At 38.4% G+C, this 17,643-nt stretch overlaps 2 protein-coding genes and 1 long non-coding RNA gene across 7 annotated transcripts in view; 2 read left to right on the top strand and 1 right to left on the bottom strand.

Moving 5' to 3' along the window:
* LOC105265087 (BUD13 homolog) overlaps nt 1-1,445 on the top strand; it is a 2,949-nt gene extending 1,504 nt beyond the window's left edge. For 2 of the 4 annotated variants that reach the window (XM_011302383.1, XM_011302382.1), the window contains exons 3-5: nt 15-459; nt 604-758; nt 1,087-1,445. In XM_011302383.1, coding sequence (XP_011300685.1) covers nt 15-459; nt 604-758; nt 1,087-1,444 — 958 coding nt within the window. In that variant the 3' untranslated portion in view covers nt 1,445. The remainder of the gene's footprint in view (nt 1-14; nt 460-603; nt 759-1,086) is intronic. The other 2 variants (XM_011302386.1, XM_011302384.1) reach the window with 2 other exon arrangements.
* Nucleotides 1,446-2,465: 1,020 nt separating this feature from the next.
* The window catches only part of igl (igloo), a 36,931-nt gene continuing 21,753 nt past the window's right edge, over nt 2,466-17,643 (top strand). The window contains exons 1-2 of one of the 2 annotated variants that reach the window (XM_011302381.1): nt 2,466-2,737; nt 2,824-3,166. In XM_011302381.1, coding sequence (XP_011300683.1) covers nt 3,094-3,166 — 73 coding nt within the window. In that variant the 5' untranslated portion in view covers nt 2,466-2,737; nt 2,824-3,093. Of the gene's footprint in view, nt 3,167-17,643 lie in introns of both variants that reach the window. The other variant, XM_011302380.1, reaches the window with a different exon arrangement.
* Nucleotides 7,514-8,987, bottom strand: LOC105265083 (uncharacterized). Its single transcript, XR_892047.1, has 3 exons — nt 8,897-8,987; nt 8,248-8,713; nt 7,514-7,631 (listed from the first exon to the last, which is right to left on the bottom strand). It is a non-coding gene; the product is annotated as an uncharacterized lncRNA (long non-coding RNA).

Below are 17,643 nucleotides of genomic sequence, written 5' to 3'. Positions count from 1 at the left end.
AAATTATCAAGGAGGCGGGGAGGATCTGATTCTGATCTGAGTCCTCCAAGAAAATCACATAATCCTGACGGAAAATTGTCAAGGAGGCGGGGAGGATCTGATTCTGATCTGAGTCCTCCAAGAAAATCACATAATCCTGACGGAAAATTATCAAGGAGGCGGGGAGGATCGGATTCTGATCTGAGTCCACCCAGACATCGCAGGAGAGATGAAAAAAATCATAGGTCAAATTTCCAACGAGAGAAACCTGAGTTCAGTAGACAACATCAAGAGCAGTCCTCCAGAAGGAGAAATTGTAGATGGCAAGACGATGAGAACAGGAGAAAATCTCCATCTCCAATCACCGATAAACGATTGACGAAGACTTTGGATGGAAAAACTGCAGGTCTGCGAGACGCCAAAGCCCTGAAGGAAGAAACAATAGCTCTCAAAAGACGAGAGAGAGCATTATTCAACGAGGTAAGTAACCCCCCGTAATTACGAGCAGGAATTAATTATGCCAAAACTTTCGCCAACATTTCCGGTCATTTAATTAAAAGTTACACCTCGGTCAGGAATAGCGAAATACTTCTATTCAAGTTGAGAAGTGTTATTTTATTTCAGATGAGTTCAGAGGTGAGTGGAGAGGGACAGGCTCCAGTGCTGCGTGATAGGAAGACAGGGCGGAGACGTGATTTGGCTGCTGAGGCGGCTGATAAACGGGAGAAGGAAAAAGAGCAAGCAGAAATCGATGAAAAATATGCCAAGTGGGGAAGAGGGTGAGTGCGATAAAAAAATCAATGCTGTTCATAGTTAAGTCATTGGCGTGATGGAATAAATATGGGAGCTCTTCAAAATGTCTGTGCAGGAAATCTTAGGAATACTCTATAATAAGTGTATAATTTTTTTCCATGGAAAATTAAAAATTTTCTCATTGCAAAATTTTGATTTTCTATTGGAACAATTATGAAAACTCGATTCCCTCGCTGCAAAACCATTCTATCGTTTTCAGAAATTTCAAATGGTTAAAAATAATAATTGATGAGCGTCAGATAAGCTATTGGTGAATTCCCCCCTTTAAAATAAATAACCCATTAATTTCTCTAGCTTGAAACAAGTGAGCGACCAAACCCAGAAGCTCCAGGACGACCTTTACGAGATGAGCAAACCTCTGGCAAGATACGCTGACGATGCTGACCTGGACTCTCAGCAACGGGCAATGGAGCACGCAGAGGATCCAATGCTCGCTTACATAAAAGACAAACAGATAAAGGAAGGGAAGAGAGAGCCTGATGCGCCGACATACGAGGGATCCTTCATGCCAAATCGGTTTGGAATTAAACCGGGTCACCGTTGGGACGGGGTTGACCGTAGCAATGGCTACGAGAAAAAGTGGTTCGACGCTCGAAACGCTAGAACTGCTGTACAAGAGGAAGCATACAAATGGTCCACCGCAGACATGTAAATTTCTCACTAATTTCACTAATAAAAAACTATTTTAAATCAAACACCACCTCATTAAAAACCTCACATTCCATTGAGCAACGTGGAAAAATTAGATAAATTAATGACAAATTTTTTCGCGCTATCTTCGAAGCTAAAATACATACCACAATTTTGCTCACAACCCTATTTGCAGAGCTGATTGGGACTCATCAAAAATATCATAGTCAAAATTTCGCTAACTCCCTTGGTTTTGGCGAAATTCCTGAAACACTCATCGAAGAGTTAAATCGACTCGTCCCATTTACTCCGCTACTGATCTCAATGCTCCAGCGGAATATCTCTGAAACCAATAAAGATAGTGAAAATCTCGTTAAAGCCTTTTATGGAGCTCTCATTTCGATGTGCAAAAGTGGTCTTGAAAAAAAAGCAGTATCTCAGTATGATTCAGAGCTATTGCTGGAAAACTCAAGGTGAAAATGCATCTAATCCGTCAACTTGTCTTCACTTTTTTACATACAGTAAATTTCGGTTAGAGTCGCATGCATAGCAAATTCGTATACGATAGAAATTTATTTTTCGGCTTTATTTCGTCGAGAATTCAATTGCTGAATAAATTGTTTACATCTTGTAGCCCGGAGGTAGTAAAGTGGGTGAACCGAGAGATACGCGAAAAATAAAATTGAGAAGAGGTGCGACTATAACGACAGCGACTACAACGAGATTCTACTGTAATGGTGATAATGATAACTAGATTAATTAAGGGACAAGATAATTCTCACGTGTACAAAGGGTCCGCCCCTTTGTTAATTGTGGGATTTCAGTGACATAGAAAAATGTGACAGGATGTGATGCGTAAGGTGGTTGGGTGCCTCCGGGCGATCCAGAGTCAGCATGAGCGTTTGGGGTGAGTTTCGATCGGGTTAGCGAGTCTCTGTGTCGGTTAGAAGACCAAAAATGTGGAGGAAGGGGGGATTGTGTGGGTGGTGAGAAGCTGGGGAGGTTCCAAGTTCCATACTACGGTTTAGATATGTATATACGCAGTCGCGACGCAAGGGCAGGGTCGTCGGCAGTAACCGTCGCGTAAGAGAGAGTCAGTATCAGTCAGTATACCTCGTGACACCAACGGGTGATATCCATGCTGCTGGTTCACTGTAGTGTAGAAAATAATAGTAAAGCCGGTAGTATTCAAATACCCGCAATTCCCAGTTGATGACATTTTGTAAATAAATAAAAATCAACTGACGCAGCACCAATTTAATCAAATGCACCTAGTTACCAGCGTCTTTTCAATCTCCTCGAGGTGAACAACGAGGTGGATTTATTATTTTTATTAATTGAGATATTGCAACGAAGACGTCCGGCCTTATCAGTACTAATAGTACGACTGATTTTTTTAAGGGGTTCATACACCACTCGCTATAGTCCAGTGATTATCTGTGATCAATCGTTTTAGAGAGGACCAATTGCTGATTTATTTTGACAACGAAAGTTTTTGCCAATTTCATTGTTCATTGAGTGTCCAACCACCGCTGGACTAACGTGTCAGATTCATAGGGAATATATCCCAAATGTTGATAAGAAACAGCGTTGTTATAAATTCATAATTATTTTGTGACGTGCATACGTAGCTGGACTAGCTGAAATTTTTTGTGATCGGCGATAAGTAAAATGGGATGCAATACGAGCAAGGAGAGCGTTCAAGCGGGCGCCGAAGAGGCCAAGGAGGATGTTAAGAACGGCGGTAAGTAGTCATAAATATTTATGTTTCCAAGTACAAAAATATGAGTGACACACAGATATGAGTGAAGCCAGAGATAACGTTATTTCTACTGTCTGAAATTTATACCCAAATAATATACGCGAATTTGAGTATAAATGCACATATTCGGAAGAGCTTTTGTGTGTCATGGGAATGGTTTTAGGGGCTAAGTCCGGGGGATTTGTAGGGTTTATCCTGATTCAGCAAAAATAGAGAAATTCTGAAAACGTCTTGACAGAACAAGTTGAGCTGAATATTCCCCTGTCTCTCGAGGACACCATTGCTCACAAAATGATATAGATACCGGGTATATCGTGCAGTTGTTCATCAGCAGTGACTTCCGTCACGTTGACATCCAGTTGAATAGATTAGTACTGCGTGCAACGAGTAATAGATATTGTTTCTTGTGGGCGTTAGATTCTTCCTCACTCATACTTTTAACTGGGAAGTTTTTGGCATTGCTAGGGGAACTGGATAGGAAATCAGGGGAGATGGATAGGCAGGAGTGGACACATCACAGTGGCAGTACTTGATTTAGCCTTTCAGCCACTGGAATAACTGAAATGAAATTGACTTGGCGTCTGCACTTGGCAAGGACTGTGTATATTGTTTCATTATCGATCGATCCTGTGCTTCCGCTCATTTCTGCTGTTTTTCTTGGGTTCTTTCCATCGTTGTACGCGAGTAATGTCGATGGGATATTACCATATCAGTGGGTTTTTTGGCCTCAGGGAATTGCGTCGCTGGTTATTATTGGGTGTTGGTAGGCTTATATCATTGTTGGTAATTTACGTGCGTTGGAATTTAGATTTATGCCAATTTGGTTGAGCCCGGGGATTTCTGTTGCTCAGGGATTTCATTATCTCGATGAATGGGCTTGGTGAGGATTATGATAGTCTCCTGATTCCTAGGGGTAGTCCTATCAGCACTCGTGTTGTTTAATAATGCCACTTGAAGCATCCTGCATGTGGGGAATGAAGGAGCCGAATATAGGACACTTCATCCATTATGAGCGTTACTTGAGATTCTAGTGTTATTTTCCTAGGGACAGAACTAGAAATTGAAAGTTTCGAGATGCCTTTACTTGAGAGTTTGTACGCAAACTTCGTGAGAAGGTTTTCATAAATCCCTTTTATGAATATGCCTATGGAATTCGGTGAATTCTCAACTTTGGGAACTTGAAGTTTCATTAATGCTCTTTCACCAGCATGTGCTCATGGCATTTATGAGAAAATTTGAAAAACTGCGCGTAAATATTTATAACTCTATTGTCATGCTTTTTTTATTTCCAGTGGATAAAAATTTATGAGGACTGCTATTGAAATGGCATTCAGGAATATACGGTTTTAATCAAAGTCACATTGAAATATGCAAAACTGGGAGAAATTAGAACGTCCATTTATTTACCGAATTGTCCCTACGGCAACAAAGCCCTCGGCTTTTTACCATCGAACATCAATTTCCAATTCTATTGGGAATAATTGATTGATGTTTGAAATAGAATGAAAACAGGTACGAAAAAAGAAAAAATTATTGGTTTGGTGTGGCCTTTCATTGATCTGTACTTAACCCTGAAATAAATACGAATTGAAGCAATTGCGAGATACACGTTACAATTACCTACGACCTTTTCCAAAAACGGGGTCTTCAAAATCCACTAATTACAATTATTAAAAAATTCACAATACTTAAACAAGACCCGAAATTGGTGCGTCATTCCGCCCATTTCTGGAACTCCTAAACTATTAAATTATTAGTTTCTCTTGGAGATATATCAGCCGGAGTTCTGGGTGTATTCACTTTTTATCATCGGGGCTGTACATGGCTCTGTAATATAAGGGCGCAAATAAATCTCTCGTGTGTGTGAATGTCAGAAAAGTGAAAAGTGGACAATTGCTGAGGGAGAATAGCAATAATTTTCAGGTTATCCCTTCTGGTCTGCAATATTACTGTGAGCAGAGATTTGATTGATGTGGTTTGTATCCTTGTCAACTGCGCACACATGGAGTTGTAAGTGTCAACGCATCTGCAGCCAGGAAGGTCAATTGACTGAAACTAGGTAACCAAATGGACAGAATGGACAGACTCCCTTGAATGACAATAACCAAGTGGTTCACCATTTTCATTTGCATACCAAATTGTATATTAAATTAGCTACAAGCATTTACCTATACACGACAATGTCCCGCAATATTTCAGTTATATTTGTCAGACGTCCCTGTTTGGATAAATAACATAAATCACTGACAAATTGATGGTAATTTCAGCAGTGAAAAAAAATCATTCATCCATCGATGTAACTGGGGTAGCAATTGTTATCAATCGATTCAAATTAATTCAGGATATTGAGTTCCAACATTCGCTCATTGCTTCTTATTGGTAACTGCAGTTCATACCATAATTCATTTTCATAAAATGATTGGGGGAGAATCGAGTGGGAAAAATAAAGTGCAAGCGATTGCGTGAGACAACGTTGACCCGTTTGGAGTGACATCTCGACAGATATGTTTATATTTCCTTGTCAGAAAGTCATTCAATGCAAATGAAGACTATTGGTAGCAGGTACATGAATCACTGTGAAATTCTAGAGTTGGAAAAACGAGGGGACACGAGTAACGATATGAGTAACAAAACGAGTACCAAAACGAGTACCAAAACGAGTAACAAAACCGTATTGTCATGGATATGAGGGGATTTATTTAAAAGTTAGTGATAGAGGGAGAAATGTCCCTGAAGTTTTAAACAGCAGTGGCAACCCAGAGAACAAACTCGATGGTTTGAGGGAGAGTTGGACACGGGAACAAAGGAGAAATAGGATAAAAACTGGAAAATCCAAGAAACAATTGCGAAAATGTTCAGGTTCGAGGCGGCAATTGCGATGACCACAGACTAGTCTAGTATTTAGTCCTGATGGTTCGCTAGTGAGGTCATTGGACGCAAACCATCGATTTTCCCATATTGGCGTCTCGCTTGGCATTTCCGATGTTTTGTGCAATCTAATGCACGCTTTCTGGTGCAAATTGTGCGAGGATATCCCCTTGAAGAGTACAGAAATAGTCTGAGAAAAATATTTCTTACTCCCACGGGGAGAATAACTAATACTGAAATTTACCCGTACGCTGTACACAGAGATGTTAATTTGTGAAATTACTTTAACAGATAGGAATTGCGTAGCGCAATGACAGTGCAGGAATTATCACAATAACGTATCAGTGACAGTTGTATGATAATAATAAAAAAAACTATCATTTTTTGCACAGTTATTACGAAACGTTATGAAATTTTGGTCCATCTATTGCGGTTTTTTTTTCATGAAATTGGAGTGAAAACTATATTTTATTTTTCGGTTAAAACACATGAGTTTTCACTTGATTCAAACAAAAACTTCTTCTAAATTCACGTAAATCACGCGATTCTGGTAAATATATCCTAGAAGTGACGCGAAAATCCTCGAAAATCAATAATCTTTATATTTTTTAATCTAATAAAGTGTATAATTGAAGGGAAGTTTTGTGGAATGAACTCAAAGAGGAATAATGGCGAAATCGGAGCATCAATTTCAAGAGTTTTAATGAGCAAATGTAAATTTAAAACTTCACCGTTTTTTTTGCCCACTTATAATACAAATGCCTTTAATTTACTATATCAATTATTGAGCTTCGGAGGTCTTTTTCTCTAGGTCAACAATAAAATACTTTTCAATGTTTTCTCACGTGGAATCAGATAATTGAGGGACTTCTCTTGGGAATAAGTAATGATTTTCTCGTGTAGACGTTCATTGAATCAACTTGAAGGTGAATTTTCGTGAGAAAGTACCTTAAGCCTGAGCAAAGTGATAATGATCGTGTAGACAGTTTCCAATTATTCTTGGAGGTAAAGGAGGGAAAGTTGAAAAAATGGGGTGGAGCAGTGTGGGAGGTATTGTTTTCAAAGCCAAGTGAATTCTTCATCACGATATTAATTTTTGAAAGAATTACAAAAAACTAGGTCACCTATCGTCCAGTTGGAATTTGTATTTGAATTTTTTCACCACTACCATCAAAATTTCAGATCGTATCGAAGATATACAATTCACTTCTGTTTTGCCTCTATTTTTATGAATTTCACTGACCTTTTAAGGAGTAAAATCGAATATTCCGTTTTTCAAGCCTTGAAATCATTACTGTTTGCACGAATTATCGAACTGTTAAACTCTGTTGCTTCATAATTCGCTATTTATTGATGTGAGAGACTTGTGGCACACGGCGTGGGATCATTGCGAATATCCGACACCCATGTACACACCATGTTAACTCATTCATGTCACGCGACATGCGTCTCTTTGGGTAATCGACTAGCTAATATCATGATTGACTCACGATAGTCCGTGTTCCACTTTTCCTGGAGGCAGCCAATTGCCTGTAGTAATTCCTTCCCTCTTCAAAAATGTAAGATGCCCCGAGATTTACTGAAAAAAAAATTACCTCTGTTCAATTAATCAACTTATCAAATACAAATGGCAATAATTTTAATTGACACGTATTCGCTTAAAATATGTTGATTTTTTTGCAGAAGTGAATTTACTTGGCTGAAGTTATTGTTCACATCGGGATTTTTTCGCGTACTTTATTAATTCTTTAGCATAATTAATGGCAGATAATGTGTGAGACCTTCGGTCGGAAAAAGTCAAAGGTGATGGGTAATTCCCATTAGCATTAATCGCTGATTCACCACAATGCTGGTCTGGAAAATGGATTCCTAGAATTGATAATGACTTTCTGTGAAGAATAAATGGTAAAAATCTGTGAAAATAAAAAATGATGGAGGCAATCGAAACTCTTCTGTATATTTCATCATCAACTTTGAAAGTCTCGGATAAATAAGTTATTCTTCCGCATTATTTACTTTTGCTTAAACAATTCTCCAAATCATGACAATTGTTCAGATTTTTCTTTGTTCAATAATTCCCACGTTTTATTCCCATTTCCTCAGCGACAACTGACATTTAACACTTATACTAGCGATTTGAATTGTACCCCAGTCACTTCGATTCATAAACCCATATAAAAAAATAATAAACGTACGGCCTGAATACTTTGATGGTCGATAAACTTGCGCTACGTGATTCAGAATTGCTCATCGTAGACATTGAAATTCCGTTCCCCTGGGAAAGTCAAATTCATCCGTAACCATTCCAACATTTCCCATGGTACCTGTTATTTATCACCAATGGAGCTCTTCAAGGAAGATGGAATCCCTCACGCCATTTTTCCTCCGACAATGGCGCTTGAACTTCAGAAATTCCAAGGTACACGGTCCCACTCTTGACTATTGATCCATCAAGTCAAACATTTCAAGTTTCAAGTATTTGTCCACTTTGAGTAAATGATTCTCTCCCCAGAGCTCTGCCTTCATACGTAGATTCAACCGAGATGTGAAAAATCGAGAGGATCGAAGAGTGATTCATCGGGCAATGGGGTTCACCATTCCGATCGGTCTTATTCCCCTTTTCCATCACGATATCCACTGATTGCATTTACAAGCGCCTCCCTGAATAGAAAGCCAGAAAAAAAAGGTAATGAACAAAAAGAGGATTTAAGCATTTAAGCGATAATGTATTCCCCAGATGAAAGAGATTGTGCATGTGATTTGTGAACGCCCGATAAAATCAACTGAAAACTGTCTAGATTTTTTGCACTTTGGCAAAAAAGTTGTCTGCGTGCTTAAATGTACCTTTTTCACTGAATAATTGCAGAGCGACTGAGAGGAAAAACTTTTTACTGAATACCGTTGAGTTATGGTAGGTATAAAGAGGTGATTATAAATTTGAAATGGCAGCGCGTGAATGGAATTGCTCGGGGCAATTGGCGGGGTAACTGAATCACCGCGATACATGTATAATATTCAACAGAACGTGAATATCATCGTAATTGCTTCATTTACCAGAACGATCATACGATAACTTTGTGTCCCGGGGTTGGAAGCGGTGAAATTGTTGGACGACAGTCGGTAATGTAGTGAAAGCTATCGTGCAGAAGTCCAATGAACATACCAAGGAGCTTTTTCAATCCCTTCATTACCAACGGGGAACTCGCCATCCTCTAAATTATCGTGTTATCATCCACGGGAACATGTCTGACCATTCGTCGAGGGTGCCACTCGAATCTTTAAAATTTTCTGTGAGTGAGGGATTTATCGACGTGGCCAAAATATTTTGGGATTCCCATATTTATTTGATTAAAACTTATAGGTTTCATAGCATTATCGATCGAAAGCTCGGCAATGGCAGAATTGTCGCCGAGTTTTTCACGGAATTACAAAAAATTGATGAATACAAATTTTTGTTAAATTTTAATTAAAGGTTTAATTAGGAAGGAGAGCGGAGAAAAAAATACTTGTGCATTTGATTTGGTCTTTGGAGGTGGTGGAATTGAGTCAATATCGATTTTTGATCGATATCGGAGTGAAAGAACGATATACTAGGCGTGGAAATATTTATTCTGGTATGAGAGAGCTTATTTGAGGAAAATGAAGTTTAGTGCTTCCTGTACCCTGGAAAGTTCCATGGTTATCAATGAAAGCTCTGATTCCTGGAATGATTCAATGCATTGAGCTTTGGATAACGAATGTGACATTTCTCTGTACCAGATCATGCTTGGCGTCACGAGCTGAAACTCGATTTTACTGATACATTTCCTGTTTTGATTTCTGCTTCCACGAATGGCCTCGCCTCCTATTTACTTATTTTATTTTATATACCTGGAATTTCAGTGATTCCCGAAAACTTCTATTGGCCAATTTAAACATAACTAATCAATATTAATTTGATTTGATTCGATGCTAGGTTTTATTTTCTCAATACCGAAGTAATTACTCACATCAAATAACATTTCGAAATGAATTTTATATAAAGAAATCAAAATCAAAATCAAAAATACCTGGACCTAATTTTTTCAAGATTCATCTCTATGACTACTTTATTCCAGTTAAACTTCAATTCCGTTTCGAACGCTCGGCTAATTGAATAGGAAAACAATCAGAGATTATTTTTTAATTGCAAGTCTCTTGTCCTTATTCTCAAGTCTCCTTCTCTAAATATCTCACCAAAGATTCCTGAAAGGAAAACTCTTTGATAATAGGTCAATTTGTTGGATAAGAAAAAACTGGCTGGATAAATATTGATTTGGGTAAATTAATTGATTAAACTTTAAAGCTTGATTAATCGATTAATTCGGGGGAATTGGGCAGGACTGGGCCTTTACGTACTAATTCCAGGACGAGTTTCATAAATTGGTTTTATTTCAGGATCCTTAGATTAATTGGTGTACCCAATTGGAACACAAAAAGGGTTAACCAATATTGACATGGGACAAGAAGAAAGCCCTTTTTTTAAAGCTTTCGATTAAACTGATGCACCATCATTCACGAAAAAAGCCTGTATGTCAAATATTTGCGTCTCGTTAGGTTAAAAAAAATATTTGCTCCCTCGGTTTCCACAAAAATCTATGAACCCATAAATAACTCAAAAATGAAATTTCAATTTATCTATCTCCATTATTTAATGGAAAATTTGAACAAAATGGGAAGTAAAAATGCAATCCCTTCGAATGGTGATAATTGAAAGAGAAAAAAACTACCTCCGAAATTCCAACTGAATACCCAGAATAATATTCTATTTTTATTCTGGCAGAAAATAAATAATAGCTCGCGGAAAAATATTTGAATTGTACGGGCGAATTCCCAGGTGGCGTGGGAACGTGTAAAAAAGTTTGAAAAAATGAGAAACTAAAAAGTACAACAGGAGATACAACCATCGGAGGGAATAAGTCGAAAAATTCCCGGTGATAACAAACATGGTGTTTCGAGGGAAAGCAATACATACTCTACGAAGCGGATAATTCCCGATCTTCTCCAGTTCCCCAACGCCAACTAAATTAAATAACTCGGCAAATGGTGTTTTTATTCCAACAGAAGGTGAAGAACGAGAATTCAATGAATTTAAGTCTTTTTCAACTAGAAATGAAAGACACATTGATAATATTCATGAACAAAATAGATGCCCAATCGAGTGCAATCGAGTAATGTATATTCATGTAGTGCAGTAACACGATCAGATAATATAATTCACATTCAATATTAATTATGACCGACTCGATGTGGACAATCGATCTGCGTAAAAACTTCCAAGATAGGGACGATTTTAATGATGAATCACGATAAAAGCAACTTGAAAGCTTCTAACAGTAAGAGATAAAATAAAAAAAATGAATGTTTCTGGTACTTATTTCTCTGAGTCCGTGGTTTATTTAGATGCGTTGATGCGAGGAGTACTCGTGAGGACAACTTGGTGAGTTCGCGTGAAAGAATATTGACCTAGATGTGGAGGGGTTACTAAGGCGACAAGTTGAGTGCAAGTGACTTGAAGGCATTAGACTCTAAGACCTATTTCCAAAAAGCTCGGTGGAGGGCTGGTTTGAATGAGCAAGTGTCCTGAAGAGAAGGTGAAGACTGGGAGTGATTAAAATTCGAGGGAAAGGTGAGTAAAGGTGGTAAAACTGTCTGAACATTGAGATTCTGTCACCACTGGCAGTGAAAGTCAGTTGCTCTAGTCAGGAATACCGGTATTGGTATTCCTGGATTCTTGAAACAAAACCGGTGAAAAAAGCCATGGCGCCTACTACCCTGGTCGTGTTATACCCGGGTCTATACCTATCCACTCGTACAAGACCGAGACTGTGTGGCTCGCGCGCAGGGTTGTGGCCCCGGTTATAAAAGGGGTTGAACGCGCTTTCGTTGTGCCAGTTACACATCTCAGTTTGCACCAGGTGCACCACGGATATTCACTTCACTGGTGAGTCTAGTGCAACCGTATACACCATTATTTCAATTTATCCACTTGTCCAATTTTTTTTTTCAATAACCATTCCCTCCTTATCCCACACCCCTATTATCCTTATTCTCATCCCTCTCTTATTCCACTCGTTCCGCTCTCTTTATCACCATGATCTCCCGATCTCATGATACAATGATCTCACGATCTCACGATCTCATCATCTCATCTCTCATCATCTCACTATCTCAACATCTCAACACCTCGGATTTAAAAAATAAAATATTTATCCCGCTTGCTTTCAATTCATCGAATGAAATATTTGATCTTTTATTGTTCTCTACACCTTTACTCTCCTTTCCGAGTGCGCACATTCATAAAATTATTCACAGCATAAAAATGCAGTTTTGACTCTTGTTCTCTGCAATAAAATTTCCATTTTTATCCGACGTTTCATGCATGATTAAACGTGGGGCAACTACTTTTTAACCCTAATATCAAGTGGTTAGTGCGATGGAGGGATTAAATATTCAAATGACTAAGTCGAGCATTCACTCGTTATGTGAGTCAGTACGTTAGAGTGCAATCAGCAATCAGCGTGGATTGCGGGGCACATGAGGCCATAGGCATTTTTCCTGAAAATGGCCAGGTCCGAGAGTAATGGAGAAAAGAAAGAGAATAAAAATGGGGGATAAATTTTTCCTCAGCCAGTAATGTAATTGGTAAGAGTATTGGTAGGCAGTGAAGCCCAAGTGCACCTGAATATCTACAATGGAAAATAAAATAATGGAGAAATGCTGAAAGCGGAGGAAGCCCCGTCGTCCGAGTTGGCAAACAGTGTGAAAGAGTTGGGCGTACGGGCTTGAAAAACGGCTAGTTGAGCTTCTCCCTGGTGACGGGGGGTAATATAAGGATTGAGGAGGGTAAAATGAATATGCCACACTTCCGGATATCCGGACTTTCATCGCCAAAAGGGAGGGAAAAATTCCCAGCTATTTCGACACCGGCATACCGCAAATTTTTCATTTACTCGCCAACTAAATCGATTGACTTTACGAATATCCCGCGCTTTTCACTCCCATCCATTGTTCTTTCCACTTGTTTCAATTGATAATAGAATTCAGCAGACGAAAGCAACTACAAAGGATCAAGAGTATCGATCCTAGTCACTATTTCTTATCATTTACCACTCAAAATTTCGCCTTCTCTTGATTATTGCTAATTGGATTGACGTCGAACACATCCACATCAAATTGGATTCTATTAAAGAGGTCTGGGTCAACGCGATTAACGAATGGGAAAAGCGATGATACACGTTACCACGTATTTTGTGGAAATGGAAAAACAAGAGAAATTGAAGAAATTGGGGGTATGAAAAACGAAACGAACTGGAGATAAAAAGGTCGGGGCAGAGTACGTGGAAACTAGAAGAGACGAGAGAACGAATTCGATAGGAATTAATCGTTGTATGGGCGTCCAAATGATCCAAGTCCCACCAACTGATCGCCTCTCCATCTTCTGTACCTAAAATATTCACATCCTCGTAAAATACCTCTCGCTGTGAATGCACACAACAATTGGGCGTCAACATCGATTTCATTAAATACCGAGTATCGATTTGTCAATAATGTAGTGTAGTACTGGATCTCATTATTTAAAACATATGCACCCCTAGCCACTCTGAACGATAAAAAAAAAATATATTATTTCAGGGGAATTATTCGAAATAATGATTTTCACTGAAATGTCCCCGCGTGGAATTGTAAGCGGAAGCAACTGGAAATATTAATAAATTGTCGTTAATTTTGTTGCGTGCCGGGCTGGTCCACTCGCGATAGAATGAACATTATCTGGAAATTTAATAATGATACTTTAGAATGAACAAAAGTTTTGGGGGGAGGTGGGTGGAGAGTGAATTATTTATGAATTTAGTTGGTGGAGTACGGGGCTCTTGGGAATATGCTTTAACTGGCTCAAAGAGTTCGATGTATGTATATCATATATAAAGCTCATCGATTCGGATAATATTCCTCGGTATATTCCGGGAGTTCTGCTGTGGATTTTCAATAAGTTGTCTGGGAAAATATTTCCCTCGGGAATTTTTCCACTCGCGTTCACCGGTAATTTTTGAGGGCCGGGCCAAAGTGAAAAGAAAATCGTAGTATATTCATGACTAGGCTGTCTATAATGGTTTGAGTGTACATCCAGGACTCATTAGCATTTCACATTGGTGAGTGCAAATGGAACACTAAATTATCACTTTAGACGGAAAAATGACGGGGTAAAATGCGGCTCTTTATACTATTCGATGAGATCGAATTGGGGTTGGGGTTCGATGGAAAATTTAAGTCGGTTTAAATATCACGATAGGGAGAAATCGATGGGCCGATTGAACGGGTGTTGTCGGTTGCATGGAAATAGATATCGGGCAATTCATAAGTTTTGTCGATTCACTGGAGTCTAAAACGATCAAAAGTTGTGATTTTTTTTTAGAATTGTTACTTTGTTTAGAGTATCGTGGAGAATATGAAGTATTCATGTAGTTGTGAGTACTAGAGTACTCGCTGGAATAACGCGTAGTGATCGTCAAGGGTGCTCTGAAATTTGTGAGATTCGTGAGGAAAAGCCGTGGAAATTCTTCTTCCAAGAGATTTTTTGATATTGGGTAATGGAAGGAAATTTCATAGGAAAATTCGAGGGCAATGCAAGTGCACTGTTAAATATTTTCTTTGTTTAGTGGGTAAACCATCGGATCAATCGTGCAAGCTTTTTTCAACTTTCTTTCGATTTTTATTTGGCTTCGCGAAGTATTTGAAGTATTCATTCAATCGTTGGATGCACTGACGTAATTCCCCGGTGAAGTCGTGCAGAAGTCGTTGGAATTCATGATATTTTTGCGATGCGATGGAAAAAAGGAATCAAAGGGATAAATTTGATTTGAAGAACATCTTTAATCGTATTAGAGGTTTCCCAGTCGGATTGAAATCCCCCCTTTCACCAGAAATGCTCAGAGAATATCCGTGAAATATCCAGAACCGAAGTCTGCTGTCTCTTCTATTGTAATTCCGTGGGAAATTGATATCACTGAATTATTCCCAACTTTACGTCTTATTCCGCCCCTTTGGACACCATTAAAATATTTAATTTGGGGTTCCAAGAGAAAAAACTTCAAATTTCCAATGATAGTAAAGTCACATGAAATTTAGACAGAATTCTTCATTAAAAAACTAGTTAACGTCTTGAATATTCAAGTAATTTTTAATTTTCATGAATTGGAAAATCTCTACAAAAATTAATTATATTCGATATTCATTGAAAGTTTGATGATCGTTTACCATAAAAAATGCAATTATCTCCGATTATTTCAGATGAATGAGAAATTTCCAGTGAAGTTGAAAATTCAGATGACATTGTGATGGAAATTTGATGAAATTTCCACGAGAAGAATGCTAAAAATCTGCTTTTCCACCGATTAATCTCCAGTGTATCAGAAGAAAAGCCGTCGGGTGAAATAAGTGTTCCAAAAAGTTTCACATCTTGGAAAGTCTTTTATTTTGTGTAAAGAAGTTTGAGAGTAGTAATTTGGCCACCTCTGAGGCGTCCAAGTAGAGAGTACTTTGCCGAGCTCCACGGCTCATGTAATTGGCAATGGTGAGAATTTGGCGGATTTCCAAATTAGCCAGCGATTCGCGCCCCAGAGGGACAACAAGCGCTATGTCATCAGTTGTTCCTATTTACCTTTTTTTTTCTCCTGATCCCTCCGGTGAATGATAATTATTTGAGTACGGCTCTCCAATTCATCCATCAGATAAATCATCATCACTCTGTTTATTTCGGAAACAGAAGGTCTAACGAAGTCTAATGGCATCCTGAGATTGTTAACCCTCCGGGTTTAATCTATATCCCCTCAGCCCTCAACAGCACAAACAACAGCTGTACAACACCCCCAACAATTTCTCAGCATACGCAGCCGGTATACAATTACCTGGTAAGATTATCTGTTGGACTTTCGCGAATGCGATTAACCAAAGTACTGAATAACTTATCGCTCCTCTCGTACTTCTGGATGTTCAAGTACTCTATAGAGAAGCTTTTGTGATGTCTCGCCGAACCCCTGAGATTTGATGCAACTTCTTCCACTTGTTCTATTCCTCTTATACAAAGCCAAAGTAGAAAATTTTCAGTCGAGTGCTTTTTTTTCGCTTTTGAATCATTAAAGTGAAGAACGCGCCAATTTAAAGAATTCAAGAGGATTGGTTTTAATTCCTCTCCGGCACTTGGCTTTCAATTATTGGAGATATACTTGCGTTCCAAATGTTGTGGTTCGGGGTCAGTGGTGACAATTGCTAAAAGTGCATGGAGGTGAATCTTCTTCTTCTTTTATTGCTCGGTGAAATCTTTTGAACATCTTTTGTCTTATATACAAGGTCTATGTTATGATACAAACGAGATTCGTAGTTCCAAATGCACATGAATCGTCGAAGGCAACGAGTATCATAGACTCTGTCCTAGAATATATGATCGGACGTTTGCAGAGCACCCCATACCTAATTCAATTCATCACAATCACTCGAGGACACCTCTCATTGTTCAGTGTAAAATTGTGGAATACCGAACCCAACACATCGACAAGGTTGTTTTGAAAAGAGCCTCGGTACAAGTCACTAGATCGTGTTCTGATTTTGTACAACTCGTTAGAGTTCCCTTGGCGCTTTTCCGATAAGAAACATCCAGCGAAACGTGATCTAACTTCGAATTCAACCGAAAATTCCATGACATTTTCGAGGTGAGGTCAATATAAACGAAAAATATCGGTGGCAAATCTACCTGAGAATCATAACAAGAGAAACTGCGGCTAGGAGACAATCTCATGAAATTAATTAAGGTTATTGGTTCATTTAATTATTTAGAATAGAAAACACAAAGGATTTTTGCGCAATTAACATGGAATTTCACGGCAGGTGATAGTGTATTTTCTATTTTTTTTTTTGCTTTCATCACGGTCTCGTCAAAGGCTTGCGGTCTGTGTCTACATAGTCAAATGCTTTTGATTATTCCCTTGATAAATAACGGGGAAAATGAAAAATGAGAATTTACTAGATCAATTTTCATCGTGAAAATCCTTTAACACAAAGCAAAATTTCTCATAAAAATTCACATCACTACATGCGTGGGGCATTGTCCCCTGGGAATAAATCAATTTTCTCAAGCAATATGTGACATGAAAAATTCAAATCTTCTTCTCATAAAATTGAAATAATCCGGAGAAAATCCCATTACGTGGGATTAATTTGTTTGAGGGATTTACGTAATCAGTAATATTTCTGGAGTGTCAGCAAAATCAGCCCGGAGTTTTTTCCACTGGGTAAAATACGACGAACGTTCGTTGCAGATAAAAAAAAAATCCAGAACTGTGGAGGCGTTCGTAATTATTATCCCCCGCATAAATTTTTATGATTCAACGACGTTAATATTCCGAAAGATCTGACCTAGAGATTATATCCTCATTAGGAGTTCTAATTCGCATTATTCACATCATGAATTGGGAATAATCTTTACGTAACTAGAAACACTCCCCACCGAAAATTCATTAAATACTGAAAATATCGAATTTTCAATAACAGAAAGGTGAAAATAATTATTAGCATAT

This window comes from Fopius arisanus, unplaced genomic scaffold (genome assembly GCF_000806365.1).
Source record: "Fopius arisanus strain USDA-PBARC FA_bdor unplaced genomic scaffold, ASM80636v1 scaffold00027, whole genome shotgun sequence".
Taxonomy (NCBI): Eukaryota; Metazoa; Arthropoda; class Insecta; order Hymenoptera; family Braconidae; genus Fopius; species Fopius arisanus.
Note: the sequence above shows the minus strand (reverse complement) of the source record. Positions and strands in the feature narration are given on the sequence as shown.